This window comes from Dermochelys coriacea, chromosome 24 (assembly GCF_009764565.3).
Source record: "Dermochelys coriacea isolate rDerCor1 chromosome 24, rDerCor1.pri.v4, whole genome shotgun sequence".
Taxonomy (NCBI): domain Eukaryota; kingdom Metazoa; phylum Chordata; order Testudines; family Dermochelyidae; genus Dermochelys; species Dermochelys coriacea.
In genome coordinates, this window is record NC_050091.1 from 9,375,118 (window position 1) to 9,393,852 (window position 18,735).

An 18,735-nucleotide genomic window follows, 5' to 3' on the forward strand; every position below is an offset into this window, starting at 1 on the left:
TCACAACTGAGCACTCTGGGATAGCTCCCGGAGGCCAATACCGTCAAATTGTGTCCACAGTACCCCAAATTCGACCCGGCAAGGCTGATTTCAGTGCTAATCCCCTCGTCAGGAGTGGAGTAAAGAAATCAATTTTAAGAGCTCTTTAAGTTGAAAAAAAGGGCTTCGTCATGTGGACGGGCGCAGGGTTAAATCGAGATAACGCTAAATTCGACCTAAACTCGTAGTGTAGACCAGGCCTTAGACTGCATAGCTCTGCTGGTACAGCTCTACCATCCAGCAGAGCTTTTGTAGTGTAGCCTCAAGATTGCCTAGTGTATGCACCACTCACCTAAGTGGAGAAGCTATACCGGTATAAGCACTTGTATACTGGTATAACTGCATCTATTCTAGGGGGCATTTGCCACTTTAACTATGCTGACCTAGATAAAGTTGCAAAGCTTTTAAGTGTAGACAAGGCTGGTGGCACTTAGGAGACTATATCTCATTGAAAGCTACTTTTGAAAATGGGATTTAGGACTATTCCATCCAGGGAGGTATTCCAGAATAGCTATTCCTCTTTAAATTTACACTCTACTTCAGTCCAGAATAACTTGAATGTGCAGACAAGACGTAAGTCACTTGGGAGGTTTTAAAAATGTTAGCCCTGGCTACATACCACGTTGTACCAGTTTAGCTAAACCTTATATTAATTATGTTTATTGTGGTAGTGGCTAAGGACAACCAAGAATGGGACCCTATTGTGGTAGATGCTGTGCAAACAGAGAGAAGTAGACAATCCCCACCCCCAAAGAGCTTACAATCTAACTCAGTGGTTCTCAAACTTTTGTACTGGTGACCCCTTTCACATAGCCTGCCTCTGAGTGCGACCTTCCTTATAAATTAAAAATACTTTTTTATATATTTAACACTATTATAAATGCTGGAGGCAAAGCGAGGTTTGGGGTGGAGGCTGACAGCTTGCGACCCCCATGTAATAATCTCGTGACCCCCTGAGGGGTCCTGACCCCCCGTTTGAGAACCCCTGATCTAACTAGACCAGACACAGAATAGGGGAAGGGGTAGAACACATCAGCAGTGTGTTTGCACAGCACATAGCACAATGTGAAGTGATAAGATTCCCCTGTATGATGTTATTAGAACATGTTCCAAACCCACAGCTCTGCCCAGGCAGAAGTCGGCAAACAGGTTTGTCCTAAACAACTGGTGTGTTTGCCTTAATTTGCATTTAAGCAGTAAAGAGTTATCAAGCAGAAAGGGGCAAGGGAGGAAACAAAAGGAAAGCTGCATTTCAAACACAGGTGACAAAACCCAGCAGGGAATATCCTTCGACACAGACTCTTTGTCTCCAGTTTCTTAGCTGGAAAGGTTTTTCAAGAGGTGGACTGAAACTATTAAAAGGAGAGACAAACCCCACAAGGGATCCCCCTCTCTCCTGTCTATCTCACTCTTTGTGCCTAACAAAACAAAAGAAGCAGCCGTTAGACTTCAGGGGAGGAGTCCCGATTTGAAGGGTTTGGTCAATAATGCTGTTGGAAACATGTGGTTAGAAACTTTGCTTTATATCTAATATAGCTTGTTAAGTTAAGCACTTGAAAGCAATTGATTATTGTTTTTCTTGGAACCATTTCTGAATCTTATGCCTTATTGCTTGCACTCAAACTATCCCTTTGTAGCTAATAAACTTGTTTTATTGTTTTATCTAATCCAATGTGTTTAAGTGAAAGTGTCTGGGTAGCTCCATTTAAAGCTTATATTATTCCATTAAAGCAGGGGTGGGAAACTACGGCCCATGGGCCGCATCCGGCCCGCCAGCCATTTTAATCTGGCCCTCGAGCTCCTGCTGGAGAGTGGAGTCTAGGGCTTGCCTCTCTCTGGTGCTCCAGCCAGGGGCAGGGTTGGGGGCCGCTCCGCAAAGCTCCTGGAAGCAGCGGCATGTCCCCCTCAGGCTCCTACATGGAGGAGCAGCCAGGCGGCTCTGCTGCACGCTGCCCCGTCCACAGGCGCCACCCCTGCAGCTCCCATTGGTCGTGGTCCCTCTGAGGTAGAGCAGTGCTGTCATCCCCATTGTACAGATGGGGAACTGAGGCTCAGAGCGGCTAAGTGACTGGGCCAAGATCACACAGGAAGCCTTTGGGGCAAGGAATTGAAATTGTGTCTTCCAAGTCCCGGGCTAGGACCCTGACCACGACATCATCATTTTGACTGTCTTGTTTTGTTCTGAAAATGTTGAAATGTTTCATTTTGATAGGGTAAAAACATTTTGTTTTCATTTCATTTTGACTTTCATATTATAACATTAATTTGAATATAATATTGATAGGGTATGTCAACTGAAGTTTATATAGAACAACATAATAATAAACTAAACCCAAACACTATAGCAGAAGTTACCCTACAGAGGATAACCCGATCAAACAGAGTAATTATTACACACAAAACAAAATACAAATGACATAAAAGGCAATATTCAGCGTTGTTGTAGCTGTGTTCAGCCCAGACCTGAAGAAGAGCTCTGTGTTAGCTCCAAAGCTTGTCTCTCTCACCCACAGAAATTGGTCCAACAAAAGATATTACCTCCCCCACCTTGTCTCTGTAACAGGCAACAAAAATTGGGGCCTCATCTATACACAAGGTTTTGCCAGCCTGGCTATGTTGGCTGGGAGTGTGAAAAAAATCACAAACCCTACTTGACAGCTATGCTGGCAGAACCCCCAGAACAGATGCAACTATATCGACAGAAGAGCGCCTCATTGAAATAGCGACTGCGGTTTGGTGAGGTGGTGTAGCTATGGCACAAGAAGAATTCGTTCTGTTGGCGAATGCTGCGTCTAGCCTAAAAACCGGCCAAGGAGCTGTAGTGTAGACCCGGCTAGAAAGGAGAGAAACAGAGGGAAAGAAACAACAAAGAAAGGCAGAAGGGAGGGGACAGGGCACACTCAGGAAGGAGTTATAACCCAACCTGCCGATTTATTCCCCCACGCCTATAAAGTCTGCCCATAAATCCATGACCTGATTGCAATGGTCTATATAGCATCTGTGCATATGACGTACTGTATTGCATTTGTTACGTTACATGATGATGGTTCAGCAGCATGAAAACGTTTCGAGGTCCCCGAAATGGACTGTGTTCGGACTTTCCATTCTGCGGAGAACTTTTCCCCAAATGTCTGGATTACCCCTGGGGGAGGGAAATGCTGTTTCTCCTGCTCTCCTGGTGAAACTGTTGCTGCCACCTGGGACTTTAGTTTGCGCTGGCTGGCTCAGACCCGCTCACGGGGCCCCGAATGGAGACAGGGCCAGAGCCTCTCCCCAGCACCCAGCCTCAGGCCGCCCTGTCACACTAAGACCAGGCGGCAGGGCAGGGCGCTGGGCCACCAGGGGCTGGGCTTGGGTCCGGGGTACCGTGGGGTGGGGAGTGAGCTGGGCCGGGGCTGGGCCACAGGGGTTGGGGAGGAAGGCTGGCTTGGGTGGGGCAGGAGGGAGAAATGACCTGGCCAGAGGGGCTCTTGGCCACGGGGGGGGGGGGGGGAGGTTAAGCCTGGGTGCAGGGACGGGGGCTGGGGGGGGGACCTTGGGTCACAGGGAGGTGCAGGGAGGGGGGTGAGCTGGGCCGGGTGCTAGGCTAGTGGGAGGAGGCTGCGCGCAGGACACGGGTGGGGGGTGAGCTGGGGTGGGGGCAGCGCGGGGGGGGGCAGCTTTCTCCCAGCGGCCTCTCTGATTTGGGGGGGCTCCAGTCCCTGGGTGCAGCCCCGCCCCCATCAGCGCCGAGCGGGGGGGGGTCGCGTTCTTTGGAACAGTCCGGGCCAGCGGAGCCCAGGGAGGCCTCCGTCACCATGACAACCTGAGCGGCCTGGCGGGGGGAGGGGCGGGCCTTGGGGCGGGGACTAAGTTCACGGGGGCGAGGTTAGGGGCCGCCACTGGTGACCAATCAGAGCGGAGCTGTAGGTGTGAGAGCCAGGCAGGGCACAGGGTTGACTAAATCGTCGACAGCGCACCGGCCTCCAGTCAGCCCCCGGGGGCGGGGCGCGCGGGGCGGTGGCCGTTGGCCGGGATCCAATGGGGACCCAGAGGGCGGGGCCTCACCTGCGGGCCGGGCCGGGCCGGGCCGGGCGGGGCGGGGCTTAGTCAGGCAGCGGCGGGCGTCGCCTCTCGGAGTTCCGTGGGGCGCGCGGCGATGGCTGGGCCCGGGGCGTGGGGCCGGCTCCGCTTCTTGCTCCTCAGCGTCAGCTTCTGTGAGTGCCGCGCCGGGGGGCGGAGTGTGGGCGCCGGGCGGTGAGACCGGGGGGGGCGCGGGGCAGTGGGGCGGGCGGGGGAGGGGAAGGGGGCGTTGGACCGGGACGCGGGTGGGGGCCGGGAGGGGGGAGGGTAGGTGAGGGGGGGCGCGGGGCAGGAGTGGGGGCCGGGAGGGGGGAGGGCAGGAGTGGGGGCCGGGAGGGGGGAGGGCAGGTGAGGGGGGGCGCGGGGCAGGAGTGGGGGCCGGGGGGGGGGGGGGGGGGGCCGGGAGGGGGGAGGGCAGGTGAGGGGGGGCGCGGGGCAGGAGTGGGGGCCGGGAGGGGGGAGGGTAGGTGAGGGGGGGGCGCGGGGCAGGAGTGGGGGCTGGGAGGGGGGAGGGTAGGTGAGGGGGGCGCGGGGCAGGAGTGGGGGCCGGGAGGGGGGAGGGTAGGTGGGGGGGGCGCGGGGCAATGAGGTGGGTGGGGGAGGGTAGGTGAGGGGGGGCGCGGGGCAATGAGGTGGGTGGGGGAGGGTAGGTGAGGGGAAGGGGGCTTTGGACCGGGACGCGGGTGGGGGCCGGGAGGGGGGAGGGTAGAGGCAGGGGCAATGAGGCGGACGGGCGGGGCGGGAGGAGGCGCCTTGGCCCGGGAGGTGGTTGGGGGGGGAGAGTAGAGGAGGGGGCAGGGGCAATGAGGGGGGTGGGGGCAGGAGGCAGTTCAGGAGCTTCACTTTTTATCACGTTGGGTGGTGCTGTTGCATGGGGCTGTGTCTGTTTCTCTCTCTTTGAGATGTTGAGACCCCAGCACCCTGGGGCTGCCCATGGCTGCCTTTGCTCCCGGGTCTTGCTCCTTGCTTCACAGATTGCTCGTTTTGTGGCTGAGCCTCCTTTTCTCAGCTGAGTCCCCACCCTGCATTGGCCCATATTGTCTTTGGGGTTTGAGGATTGTGCTAAACATTTGGTGCTTTGAGTTTGAACCTCTGTAAAGCCCTTGCCAGGCCCTTTCTGGGCAGATAAAAGGCCTGGGAGGGTGGAGGTGGATGTTAGCGATGCTTTATTCTGAATTTTTGCTTGGTCTGAAATGGGGGAAGTTGTTTCTTTCCTTGCGAGTTAAACACTGTTTGTAAAATGCTGTTGATTCCTTATCAGAGGCATGCAGAGGGGCCTGTGCAGACATACTGATTGCAGGAGGCTCTATTTTCACAGTGCTCACAGTTGGAGACCCAGTTAAGTCACACATCCTAGATGCCGCTAAACAAATGTCCTTTCCTGTATTGAGAAGAACATCTCAAATTCTGGAAACTGGAATCACTCTAGAAATCCATTTGGTCTTCACTGTTGAGGCTATTCACTTTTTGCACTTAAACAATGAAAATTAGTTGTATTTTTTTGGGTAGCCTTTTTGCCATTGTTCCAGTGTTTTCATGCACTTGGCATGTTTGGATTGCAAATGCTGCTGGGAAAGCTTTGTTTGTTTAAAGCTGTTAACTTTGTGCTGCTTCTATGATGCATAAGAGCAGCCTGAATGTTTCATTTGCTTTCTGTAACTTTACAATTAGGAATATCAAATCTTGTCTTCCCTGTCCTTGCTGGAGGATGAGAGAGCTGGAGTCTTCTCAACCAAAAGGGTGTCTGAATCTTCTAGAAAGAGCTATTAACTCAAATCTATCAGGATTTGCTTTAAATAGGTGTTTAATTTTCAAAGTTCTCAAGCTATTAGTATTATCCAGGCATCTAGGAGCCTTAGTCACAGACCAGGATCTCTATTGTGCTAAGCTGTGTACAAACACAGAACCAAAAGACAGCTTGAGCTGATACTGGCTAGGCATCCACAAAGCAATATCGATATCGGGAGGGAGAGGCTGAGATTTGAGTTTGGACAGAAGGCGACTGATCTGAAATAGACCTAGGTCTGACCCGTCAGTGTAGAGATGGTAGTTGGGAACTTGTGTTTGCAAATAAGATTACCCAATTATAAGGTGTAGAAGAAGACAAAAAGAAAAGGAGTACTTGTGGCACCTTAGAGACTAACAAATTTATTTGAGCATAAGCTTTCATGAGCTACAGCTCACTTCATCGCGATGAAGTGAGCTGTAGCTCATGAAAGCTTATGCTCAAATAAATTTGTTAGTCTCTAAGGTGCCACAAGTACTCCTTTTCTTTTTGTGAATACAGACTAACACGGCTGTTACTCTGAAGAAGAGAAAGGGACTAAGGACGGAGCCCTGTAGAACTCCCCAGAAAGCTTCGGGGGGGGGCAGGGAGAACTTACTGAAGGAGTGATTAGAGAGGTAGGACGAGAACCAGGAGAGGATGGTCAGGGAAGCCTAGGAGGGACAAGATTTCAAGAAGAGGAGCATAGTCAGCTATGTCAAAGGTGGCTGATAGGTCAAGGAGAGGCGAGGATGGAGTACTGATTCTGAGCTTTGGCTAAGAGGAGGTTATTAGAGACTTTAGTGGGAGCAGTTTCAGTTGAGTGCAAGGGGTGGAAGCTGGATTGGTTAGGGTCTAGGATGGGTGGTGCCAGCCTCTTTCGAGGCCTCGCCCCTGCTCACTCCATTTCCCCCCTCCCTCTGTCGCTCAATCTCCACTACCTTCACTCACTGGTTCATTTTCACTGGGCTGGTGCAGAGGGTTGGGGTGTGGGCTTTGCGGTGGGGCCATGGATGAGGGGTTTGGAGTGCAGAAGGATGCTCTGGGCTGAGGTGTTCAGCATGTTGGAGGAGGCTCCGGGCTGGCTTCGGAGTGTGGGAGAGAGGCGCTCTGGGCTGAGGCAGGGTGTTGGAGTGTGGGCGGGGCTATGGACTCTGGGGTGGGACCAGAAATGAGAGGTTCAGGGCACGGGAGGCGGGTGAGGTTTGAGGGCCTGGCTAGGGGGCCGGGCTCTGGGGTGGGGCCAGGGATTAGGGGTTTGGGATGTAGGAGGAGATTCTGAGCTGGGGCAGGGGGTTGGGGCACAGGAGGGGCTTTGGGAGGGAGTTTGGGTGTGGGACGGGGCTCAGGGTTGGGGCGTGGTGGGGGGTATGGGCTCCAGGCAGCACTCACCTTGGGCGGCTCCCTTAAAGTGGTCACATGTCCCTTGACTCCTAGGTGGAGGTGCAGCCAGGAGCTGCAGAGCTGTGCTCAGGGCGGGGGCTGCACACAGAACCCCTCCTGGCTGTTCCTCTGCCTAGGAGCCAAGGAACATGTCGCTGCTTCCGGTGAGCCATAGAGCCAGGTAGTGAGCCTGCCAGCCTGCACCATCTGGACTTTTAATGGTGCTGACCGGAGCCGCCAGGGTCTCTCTTCAACCAGGCTTTCTGGTTTAAAAACTGGACACCTGGCAACCCTAGACTCTTCCTGCTGGGGTGGGGGGGTTTGAGGTGGGCCAGACAGAAAATTGGGGAGCTGTGCCCTGGCTCGCCAGGAGGCCCTGCCACCAGCCAGGTCTGAAGCTGGAGCTGGGCAATGTGGGGCACTGGCTGCTTGCAGCTGGCAGGAGCTGCCCGGGTGTGGGGACCTGGCTCCAGGCCCAGCAGAGCCCTCGGGGAGCAGTGATTGTGGGGGGTCAGGGTCCAGGAGCTTGGGCCAGAATGGGTCAGTCCAGGCCGCTGTGGAGAGCTCCAGCCTTTCACCTGCCTTGGGCATCATGTCCCAGCAAGTGGGGACACAGGCCAGGGGCTACTCTCAGGGCCCCTCCCCCCCACTTGGCCTTACTTCTCCAATGCTGCTGGAGCTGGATGCCCAGCCAGCAGCCTCTGCTCTGCCTTCAGAGCTGGGTGGCTGGAGAATGGCAGCTGCTGGGGAGGGCTAAGACAAATTTTGTCGTGGCTATATGCCCTGCAAGCCCTTCTCCCCTCCCTGCTAGTACTGGCCCTGGTCTAGGATGGAATTGGAGGAGAGGAATTCCAGCCAGGGATTGTAGATCATCTATTCAATGAGATTAGAGATAAAAGGGGGAGAGGAGATGGGATGGTAATGGAGGGAGAAGGGTGGAATTTTTAAGATGGGAGACTCTCTAAGGCATGTTTATATTGTGAGAGGAAAAAGCAGGAGAAGAGTAAGGGAAGGAATGAGAGTGGGTATGTGGGATGGAGTCAATGAGGCAAGCGGAGGTGTTGGAGAAGGAAAGAAGATAAACTTCTGTCTGTGATCCAGGAGAAGGAGGAGAGAGTTGTGAGGTGGAGGGGTAGGTGAAGAAAAGGCAAGCAGATGGGAGAGGGAAGGTCAGGTCAGATTTTTGTGCTTTTTTTTTTGTTTTGTTTTTTCCCCTGGGAAGAAATTGATAAGATCCTGTGTCAAGAGAAAAGGAGTACTGGTGGCACCTTAGAGACTAACAAATTTATTAGAGCATAAGCTTTCGTGAGCTGAAGTGAGCTGTAGCTCACGAAAGCTTATGCTCTAATAAATTTGTTAGTCTCTAAGGTGCCACAAGTCCTCCTTTTCTTTTTGCGAATACAGACTAACACGGCTGCTACTCTGAAACCTGTGTCAAGAGAGAAGCAGAGATGCAGGAGGAGGGGAAGGTTTGAGAAGTGAGTCAAAGGGTAGGGCTACACTGCTGGAAAAAAGTGTATTAATTCGGGTTCACTAATTTTGGCTAAAATAATAATGAAGACATTTGTCTTTTAGCTTGGGTTAGCAGTGCAAGTTCATCTGAGGCTGCCCTATAGACTTTAACTCAAGATGCTAACACGATGCCGAGTAGCAGTGTTTTCACTGCTATTTTATTGTAAATTAGCTAATCTGAGTTAAGAATACACCTCTAGTTTGCAATGTAGACATACCCAAAAGTGGTGAAAAGGCAGCTGGGATTGGAGGCATGGGATTCATTTAAGATGGAGTAGTAGAGTGGTTCATGTAGGAAGATGGTAGAACAGGAGAGAATTAATTTGTAGTGCATGCAATTAGCCTGGTCATAGCCAGGGCCAGATTAAGGCCTTTAGAGGCCCTAAGCACTGAAAAGATTATGGTGCCCCCCATATGTAATTCAAAATAAAAACAATACTATACCATAAAATAAAATTTTATTTTTTGAAATGACACAACGTGCATGTATGGTGGAATTAAAATAGTTTCTTTCTAGATTTTCTGATTGCAAAATTCTGGATAAATTCACTGAAGCTGACTCAACGAAGCATGTCCGCTTCCATACACAATGGGGAAAGTGAATCAAGTCTGTCCTGACACATTGTTGTTCTCTGAGGGTTTTTTATTCTTTTCAGCTGAGAAAAAGAGCGTTCTGCAGAGCCGTTAGTAATCATCAATGTTAGAAAAATACGTAGTGTGATCTCTACATTTGGAAATACACGTCGTATTCAGGCTTTTGATATTGTGTCATGAAGATCAATGTGACTGAACTTCATTTTTCCTGTTTCACTAAACTTTGCACACATATAACAGTGGGACTGCCATACCTCTCCCCAGAGATTCATGTTCAAGTCAACAGGATGTGAGTCAACTAGCTTTTGGGAACCTTGTGAATATTGTTTGTCAGATAAGTCCATATAATTTAGAAAAGAATCTACTTGATACTACTTTGTACACTTCACCTCTCCTCTTTAAATGAGCTTCAAGTGTATCGCATATCTACTTTACTACGCTACAATAGAAATTTGTCTCTAGGATTCAATGCCGTTTCTGTTGCACTGATATCATTTGCTTGTTTTTTTTTTCCTGATTCGCTTGCGGGACTGGGCTTCTTTGTAGTTAGTATCAGGCAGGATATCTTTTGATAGGTCTTCAAATCTTTCAAAATCATTCCTCAAAGTGTGCAAGTGGTCTGCTAATGATTGACAGAGGTCTGCACATGTTTTCAAATCCAATTTTTTCTTGGAGAACTTGACTTGTTTGGTAAGTGTTGTAAAATTTCATTCCACATGGTCAACATGAATACAAACTCTAGTTCTTGCATCTTGTTTGCAATGTTTGTATAGTTTCTCCCTTTTTATGACTGGTCTTCAGCTAAACTTTCTAATGCATCCACAGTCTTTGAGTAGGACTCCAGAATTGCACTTGTTGCTGCTGCATGTGCCTCCCAGTGAGTATTAGAGATTTCAACACACAATCATTGCCCAAATGTTTTAACTGCTTTTTTTTTAAATATCAAATCAAATTAAAAAAAAATTTTTTTTTTGGTGCCCCCTGCTTTGCTGGTGCCCTAAGCATTTGCTTAGTCTGCATATTTGGGTAATCCAGCCCTGGTCATAGTGGTTTTGCCAGGAACGCACCACAATGCAAGAACAGGAGTGGAGGAAGCGGATGTTGGGGGTGAGCATGGGCAGGGTGTGTGTGTGTGTGGGGGGAGCAGCGGTAAGTTGTCAGGGAGGACTTTCAGATGGAAGTGGGTGAAAAAAGTCAAGGTGGATAAGTAAAGAATGGAGGGAATCAACAACCATTCTAGAGGAGAGGGATGAGAAGCATTGGAAAACAGTTTCCTTTAAATAGCTCTGGTTAATGTCAAAATCTGGTTAATTCTCTAGTGAATCAGTGAGTGTGTTTAGCAAAAGCTCTAATCTCTCATGTTAAAAAAAAAAAAAAGCAAAAATACAAAACCTATTAAAACACATCAATTCAGACCTTTTTGTGCAGTTTCTTCTTTACAATCAAACACATTTTCCCCTTTTGTAGGTCACTTAAAAAACATTAAACCCTGACCATTTCCACTGAATTTCTAAAAATCAATGGAAATTTGTGATTAGTTTTTAAAACTTACTTTTTAAAGAAAAACAATTTGCTTGTTTAATTTCCTGGGTCAAAGCTGACCTGCCAGCCTCCATTTTTAAGGTAGCCTCTATTTCCACTTAAAAAACCCCCAAAAACCTCTTTTCAGTCTTATGTAATGCATGTTGTGTGTGTAAATTTAACTTTTGAATTAAAACTTCAAATAATTCCAGAATGCATGTGTAGCTACTGCAATCAGGTTTGGCTTTTGCCCCCCTTTTTCAAATTCTGGATGGTATAAGTCAGACAAATTGACCACTTCTCTGTTCCAAAACCTCCCAGTTCTTTTAACCATTGATTTTGATTAAATCATGGGGGCTTGCGGTCTCCTTAGCACATGATGCTGTTTTAATGACATTCTTATGATGTGTGAGCACTGGCTCCTTCTCTCCATTAATGACATGCTAGTGATAATGGGTTATTAATAAACCTGCGTGTCTGCTTTTCCCATCATGCTTTCTCCCATGTTTGCCCTTTACTTATGAGAACAAATCCTCATCAAAATTTGAAGTCGCCACCTTATTTCTTTTAAATCCATCCTTAATCTATCTTTGTGAAACCTATTGATCACTACCATGTGATGCTGGCTATAAATAGTGATCACTCGTGAGTACTAAGATTGCTGTTACCACTAACCTAACATCCCTTCATTCACCCTCCTGTCTGTTCACAAGTCAAATCTTTTGTCTTAGACTAAGCGTTCTGGGAAAGGGACTGTCTGATTTGTAAAAAGAAAAGGAGTACTTGTGGCACCTTAGACCAACAAATTTATTTGAGCATAAGCTTTTGTGAGCTACGGCTCGCTTCATCGGATGTCTGATTTGTTTATACCTTGCCTAGGACAATGAATGGGGCTCTAATTCCTGATAGAGGTGCTTATAACAAATGCTGACAGCAGAAGGATCCAGTCTGTCCACACAAAGAATCAATACTAATGTAAAGTTGGCTCCAAATTAAAATAAGAATGGCCATACTGGGTCAGACCAAAGGTCCATCAAGACCAGTATCCTGTCCTCTGACAGTGGCCAATGGCAGGTGCCCCAAAGGGAATGAACAGAACAGGTTATCCTCAAGTGATCCATGCCCTGTCACCCAATCCCTTCTTGCTCATCCTGGCTAATAGCCGTTGATGGACCTATCTTCCATGATAAAGATGTTTCTTAATTGCGTTAAAAAGCACTTAAAGTAATTTTTTGTTTTCCTATAAAATTTTAGTGTTTACAGATTTAATCTCTTTAAAACATTAGTAATAAGGGCAAAATGCTTGACTGTTAATGGTAGAGGTATCAGCAGGGGTTGTCTCAATAGTGCAGACAGAGGGCAGGAATTTCAAAAGGATGTAAGAACCTCTGGAGAAACTGGTGGTCTAGGCTAAACAAGTACTGATGGGGTCCTGTTAGGACAGAGATCTTGCCTTTCAGTCCCTGAGCCTTTAAAAGCCCCAGAGGGAGCATGCCTCTTTCATAAACCTGAACTTCTCATCTGTTGCGGATGTAGTGACACAGATTGCTGACCCAGATGTTGGAGGGGAAATCTTGGTAATTAGTCTCATGAAGGGTGGAAGGATAGCTTATTGGATAAGGCTCTGGACTGGGAAATCAGGAGACTTGGAGTCAGTTTCTTACTCTGCCACAGGCTTCTGGTGTGACCTTGGCAAATCACTTAATCTACCCTGTGCCTCAGTTCGTCATCTGTAAAATGAGGCTAATACAGCAGTGTGAGGTTAAAATCCATTGGTGGTGAGGAGCTCAGATATAACTACCTAGATCTGCTTTTGCTCTATGGATGTTGGTGTTCCAGGGTGTGGATTTTGGAAAACTTTTTATAGCCAATCTGGGTTCATCATACAAAAAAGCAAACCTCTGTAGCTCAGACTGGAGAAATGAGCACCACACTACTGCGTCCAGTGCCTGGGTGGAAACGATGTGGCTGAGAGGCTATCCTAAATCCCAGTTTGCCTTTGGAAACTGTAAACTCAGTTATATCTCACTTATATTAACCTGGCGCAACCGTGCTGGTAAAAATCTATTAATGGATTTTAACCTGCTGCTGAATGCATCCAGAGGTATGGCGCAGACACAGGTTGGTGTTGGAAAAGAGGTGATCAGTCCCAGGGACTATTCCTTTGGGATTTGCCTTTTCCAGTGTAACGGGAGTGAGGTATGCTGATATGGCAAAGCAAACTGAGTCACTTGTTGCTCTCAATTCCATAAACTAGTCTTTCCAAACCCCTCATCGTCCTCTGTGGCTCTTCTCTGAGCACTGCAATTTGAAAAGTGTAAGTTACTATGGAGAGGCCTCCTGTGTGAAAGGCTTCTTGCCTCAGCAGGGCAAAGAACAGCCTATCTTGTTTACGCAGGTTCCCAAATGACTCAGTCTCGTCTGCCAAACAAATTCAGAAACCATTCATGCTGCTTTGCAACTTCTGAACTATTCTGAGCTCTGCCTATTGCTGTCCAGAAGAGGTATCACCCTGTGCTACTTTCCAGTCAGGTCTGGGTATTGTAATGATCACTGGAATCTCATTAGAATCCGGCAGAGTCGGGCACTCCATAGCCTTGCTTGACTTGTGCTCTAGCCAGTCCCCTTCCCATCATGCTCTGGCCCTATGCTGTGGCCGTACCCCACCCTTGCTTAGGAGTTCTCCATGTGCATGACCCATGTCCCATACTAGTGGCTTCCCCCAGAGCAGTGAGTGCCTGGGCTGCACTAGTGGTGAGTGTGGGGCCAATGGCTTACCCCCCCAGCTCTAATAGCTGCTGCTCCTGCTGAAGGCTGTCTGCAGACTCAGGTAGAAGTTGCAGCATTGCTTACACTTGTATCATATTTTCTGGGTCTTCTAGAGGGCTAGCACCATTAAATAGAAGCTGAGGCCCATGGCATGTAACTGGGATTCTGTGCCTCAATTCCTTCACTCTCTCCTGTGGTTTCTATTTATATGAGAAGTGTCTTGCAAGTGGAGCGCATCATGGGCTGTGACAGATTCAGCAAACATGGCACTGCTCTGAGGGGAGAGGTGGGGCAGAGGTGACCCCTGACAAATCAGCAAGCCAGCCATAGTTGGATAAGATGTCCTGCTGGCGCTTACAGAGCGGGAGGATGGGTTTTGGGTGGGTGCGGAAGGAGGCTCTAAACTTCTTGAAAGTGCCTGACGTGTCGGTTTTAAAGTGTTTCAGAGTTACTGCTCCATCACTATGGGTGGGAGGGCATCTGAGCTCCTCTTATTCCAGGCTCTGTTAGCTGTAGCAGGAAGACAGCACAGTATCGGGACCCTTTTGGAAAATTTAGTTTGCAGCTATGAGGGACAGAAACCTAATTCTGTTAAGAGCTAAAGAGTATCTTCTGCAAACATGACTGGACTGGCCCCTCCCATAGTAGGGATGCTTCCTACTCGTTTTAGATGAGAGCATTTTTCTAAAATGGACACGTTGGCACATGGTGTAGGACCAGTTCTGTTAGCTCAGGGCACATAGGAGAGGCTATAATCTGCTCTGCTTTGGCCAGGTCTAAGCATAAAAGGCTTTGCCAGTGAGCTATGTCGGTGTACTCTGCTGGCAAGCGCACCTTGTGTTCATATGGTTTATACTGGCACAACTGTGCTTTTGCTGGCATAGCTGCTTCTACCCTCCCTGAGTGAAATAAGCTGTACCAATAAAGGGCACTTTTACCAGTATAGGTGCTTTTGCTGACCCACCTCTGTTGGTCACAAATCACACCTATTCACGCCCCTACCTGACAGCTTGTTGTGTAGATCTGGCCAGGGTCTGGTACGTGGCTCCAGGCAGTGGCCAGGACATGATGCTGAAAAGGGAGGAAAAAGCTTCTTTATGCATCTCACTAGTTGTGCAGTGCTATTCATGAACATGGGAGGGGAGAACAGGAGAGTTTGCTTCCTTAAGCTTCAGGGGAGCAACCTGAGTCTGCTTGAATAGTTGAGAAGTCCTTGATGAGTCACCCAGCAAGAGACCTGGTAGCTCCCTGGACAACTCCAGTGTTTGAGTGGCTCTGAATCGATCTCAGCTCATTCATGTTCTTCTTGTATGCTCTTTATGGGTTTATTTTCGGCACCATGCTATTACTGTTTACGGTGCAGCTAGTGGTGGAGTGCTCTCCACTGGCTACTAGAAACATTTCATTGAGCCAAACACTTCCATATTGCTCCCAGCCTCTGTCATATTTATATACAACTGGAGGGTATTAATGACTTACATAACACCTGCTGGTATAGGAACTAGGCACTAATTTATGCTTTTTTAAATAAACCAATCTATCAAGTGTATTGGCAGCTTCCTTCCTAGGAATGAAAGTGGCCCAAATGCCAAACCAAATAAATGCATCTTCACTTGTGCCCTGAAAGATGCTGTGCTCTGGCTGGTTGCCAGGGGCCTAGTGTTTGGAAAGAGATCTCCCTCCTTTTCTGGGAAGAGCAGTCCCAGAAACTGATGGCAAAATTGCTGAGGGAGGAGCATGATCTGAGTCCCAACACATTCCACAGTCAGGTCATCTTAGACATGAACAAAAAGCTGATGCAGAGATTTGAACAGAATTTACATGCTCAGAGCCATGTGTTGGTGTTGATGACTAGCCTGTAATTGCACTTCTGGAAAGGTTTTGAGAAGATGGTGGCTATTCAATCCCAAATGCACAGAAACATCCCTGCCATGTTGGGCAGGAGTTGGTTCAATTACTTATACCCTGCCACTTAACCCTGGTGGGACTATTTAACTCATCTAGTTGAACCAGTACAAACTGCAGGGTAGATACTCAAACTAAAATTAGAGTGGCTTATATCAATTTAGCTGAAGTTGATTCCTTCCTAACTCCAGCTAAACTGAGTTAAAGCAATTCTTAAATCCAAATAAGTGTCTACATGGGGTTTTGCACTGGTTTAATTACATCTGTTTGTAAACCAGTGCGGCTAGCTCATACAGGCAAGCCCTTAGTCTGGAGCTGAGCTGAAGACCCATAGCTGAAGCAACAGTGATACAGGATTTAAAATGCCTTTTTGCTAATACATGCCAGATATCTTTCACTTGGACAGGGTGAGCATGGAGTAAGGGCTGTTCAGGGTACCTTAATCGGTAATTTCTGTGTTTAAAAACAAGTTCCTGGCTTTCAAATCTTGCCCAGCTTTTCTTTCCTAGAGTTACTACTATTTTTATAGACTGAGGGCTCTGCACTTCACCATTCAACATGGTCCTTATGCAGAATACCTAAAAGGCAAAAAGACTGTCTACTTCAGGGGTTCTCAAATTGGGGTTTGGAACCCCTCAAGGGGTTGCTAGGTTATTATATGGGGGGGGTTGTGAGCTGACAGCCTCCAACCCAAACCCCACTTTACCTCCAGCATTTATAATGGAGTTAAATACATAAGTGTTTTTAATTCATGGGGGGGGGGGTTACACTCAGACTTGCTATGTGAAAGGGATCACCAGTACAAAAGTTTGAGAACCACTGGTCTAGTTGTGCCTTCCCCCTCCCCCCTCCACACACACTATCCTTAGTGGGACTATCCTAGAGCTGCAGGGAGCAGTGACGTTTAGTAAGCTGCTTATCCCAGCATATCGGGTTAATATGTAGCTGCCCCTTACTTCACTAGGCCAAAGTTAAATTGTTCCTCTGAGGGCTTTAAACACTGCTTCATCATCAGGCTCCAGAGAATGAGCTAGAGCAGCTGTCAAGCTGTGGGTCACAACCCAGTTTTAATGGGGTCAGCAGGGCCCACGTTAGATGCCAGAACCTGAGCCCCGCCACCCAGGCTGAAGCCAAAACCCAAGAGCCCCAGCCTGGGCAGTGGGATTCAGACTACAACCCTGCTGCCCAGGAATGAAGCCCTTGGGCTTTGGCTTCATCTCCCACACCCAGGGCAGTGGTGCTTAGGCTACTGCTTCAACGTTGCATGGGGGGACCTTGTTTTTTGTTAGGAAGGGTTTGTGCTGCAATGAAGTTGAGAACCACTGAGCTAAAGCAAAGGATGGATGAGCCCTGTCTATGCTAATTAAAAACATTTTGAAACATTTTCCACTGCTGGTGGTAGCACTGGGAGTTTAGTGCAGACAGGTTGTTGAGGCTTTTAATACCATATTGGTTAGACCTGCTCTGAGTGGATTTGCAAAATCAAGATGTGCTGTACCAGTGTTGGCAATGAGAAGCAATCTGGTAAAAATCCCTAATGTAGACAGGGCCCCAGGGCAAGCAGAGCAGCAGCAGCTGCTGCTGAGCAGAGTGAAACTGAGGACTCTAGTGGGCAGAGGCAGCTTAGCTGTATCTTGAAATCCTGGCTGTTGGCAGAAGGTAAGAGTGGGAATGGATGGTTATTTGATCAGTGACCCTTCCCCCAATGCAGTGACACTACCCATAAATGTCCTGGGGGGGGGAGGGATTTCCTGCTGAAGGGGAGGAGGGTTTGTAAATTTGCTCTGGGTACTGATCAAGGGAGCCTAGGTTAAGTATTTTTGGGCTACTAAATTCCCTTAAACTCATGAAAGTCCCAGGCTATGGTTGAAAACTGAAGGCTGCCTTTGAAAGGGTTAATCATTCCAGGTGGGCCCCTCTCACTCTGGCACCTTTCACTCGCCTTCAGTAACAAAGGGACCTTCTCCTGAGTTTCAGTTGTTTTTTTGTTAGATAAAAATCAGCCAATGTTAGCTGGGGTAGTAAAACCCATCTGGAGAAGCAATAAACAGAGTATGGCTGCCATGATCTGTTATCCGGTCCATGAATTCATGATGTGGGTGTCAGCTGCTGCATTCAGGGATTGGACCAGGGGCCTGCAGAGCTAAAGACACAAGGCTGTAACAGATGTGTAACCTGAGGATTGGGCACAGATGGGACCTGTAATACACTCACTAGTAGGCTACAGGAGCCTTTGACACTAGAATTCCAGTTCTGACTCTGATAGACTCCCTTGAGCTGCCTCTGTTCCTCCGTTTCCTTAATCTGTAACATTGGGATATTACCTCCTCCAGGAGTTTGTCTGGGGTTGGCTGTGTTAGGATTAGATTTCCCTACTCAAACTGCCAGGAGATATAGCTTTAAAGAATAAGGGTTTTATTTACAGTGAGATACTGAATATATTGCACAAGAGGAGAGGATAGCAAACAGGTGGTCAGATTCCAAGAGGATGTAATTTTGAGGGTTTTTTTAAGTTAAATAATAAGAAGGGCAAACTTATTTTCAATTAGATGGGGAAAGCAGTGTTTGTGGCTCCAATCAGCAGACTCATTGTTCAAATGCTGAGAATGGAGATTAAGATAAAACTCCATTTGAAACTATTAGTATGCACACCTGGCTGTGATTTTAATAATTAAAAAAAAAATCCCCACTTAGAACAATAGGCAATGGGGTGGGAATTGTGATACAAGAGAACAAAGGGGAAAAACAGGACAGAAGAGGATTTACTCAAAAAAGTGGGTGTTGCTTGCAGTGATCATTCATGCTGTGTTCTGATGGAGAACCTGGTACCAGTGGGAGATTGCAGGCTCTCTAAGGAGCCTTCTCTGTTTGTGGGGACTTTTTCAACCCTTCAGTCACTTGCATATTTGCATGTGGCTTCTTGATTGAAGTTGCAAGGTGACTAGTGTCTGGGCTCTTGACTCACCGTGCATTTGGAGGGGGGTAACTTGCAGATTTGCCCAACACACCCTTCCGAAAGCTCATCCCCCTGCATTTGGAGATGCACCCCTGCCCCAAGGGGTACAGGGAGGGAGAAGAGGAATGGGGACTGAATCCAAGGGGTGTGGGAAAGGAGGCAATACACTGGAGACCAAAAATAGAAGGGGGAAAAAATCTGATCTTCACTTACATGTGGTAAACTAGAT

The 18,735-nt window shown here is 48.2% G+C and overlaps 1 protein-coding gene across 3 annotated transcripts in view; it reads left to right on the forward strand.

Moving 5' to 3' along the window:
* The first annotated feature begins 4,080 nt into the window (after nt 1-4,080).
* Nucleotides 4,081-18,735, forward strand: part of F11R (F11 receptor) — a 57,657-nt gene continuing 43,002 nt past the window's right edge. The window contains exon 1 of one of the 3 annotated variants that reach the window (XM_043501730.1): nt 4,081-4,235. In XM_043501730.1, coding sequence (XP_043357665.1) covers nt 4,178-4,235 — 58 coding nt within the window. In that variant the 5' untranslated portion in view covers nt 4,081-4,177. The remainder of the gene's footprint in view (nt 4,236-18,735) is intronic. The other 2 variants (XM_038382811.2, XM_038382810.2) reach the window with 2 other exon arrangements.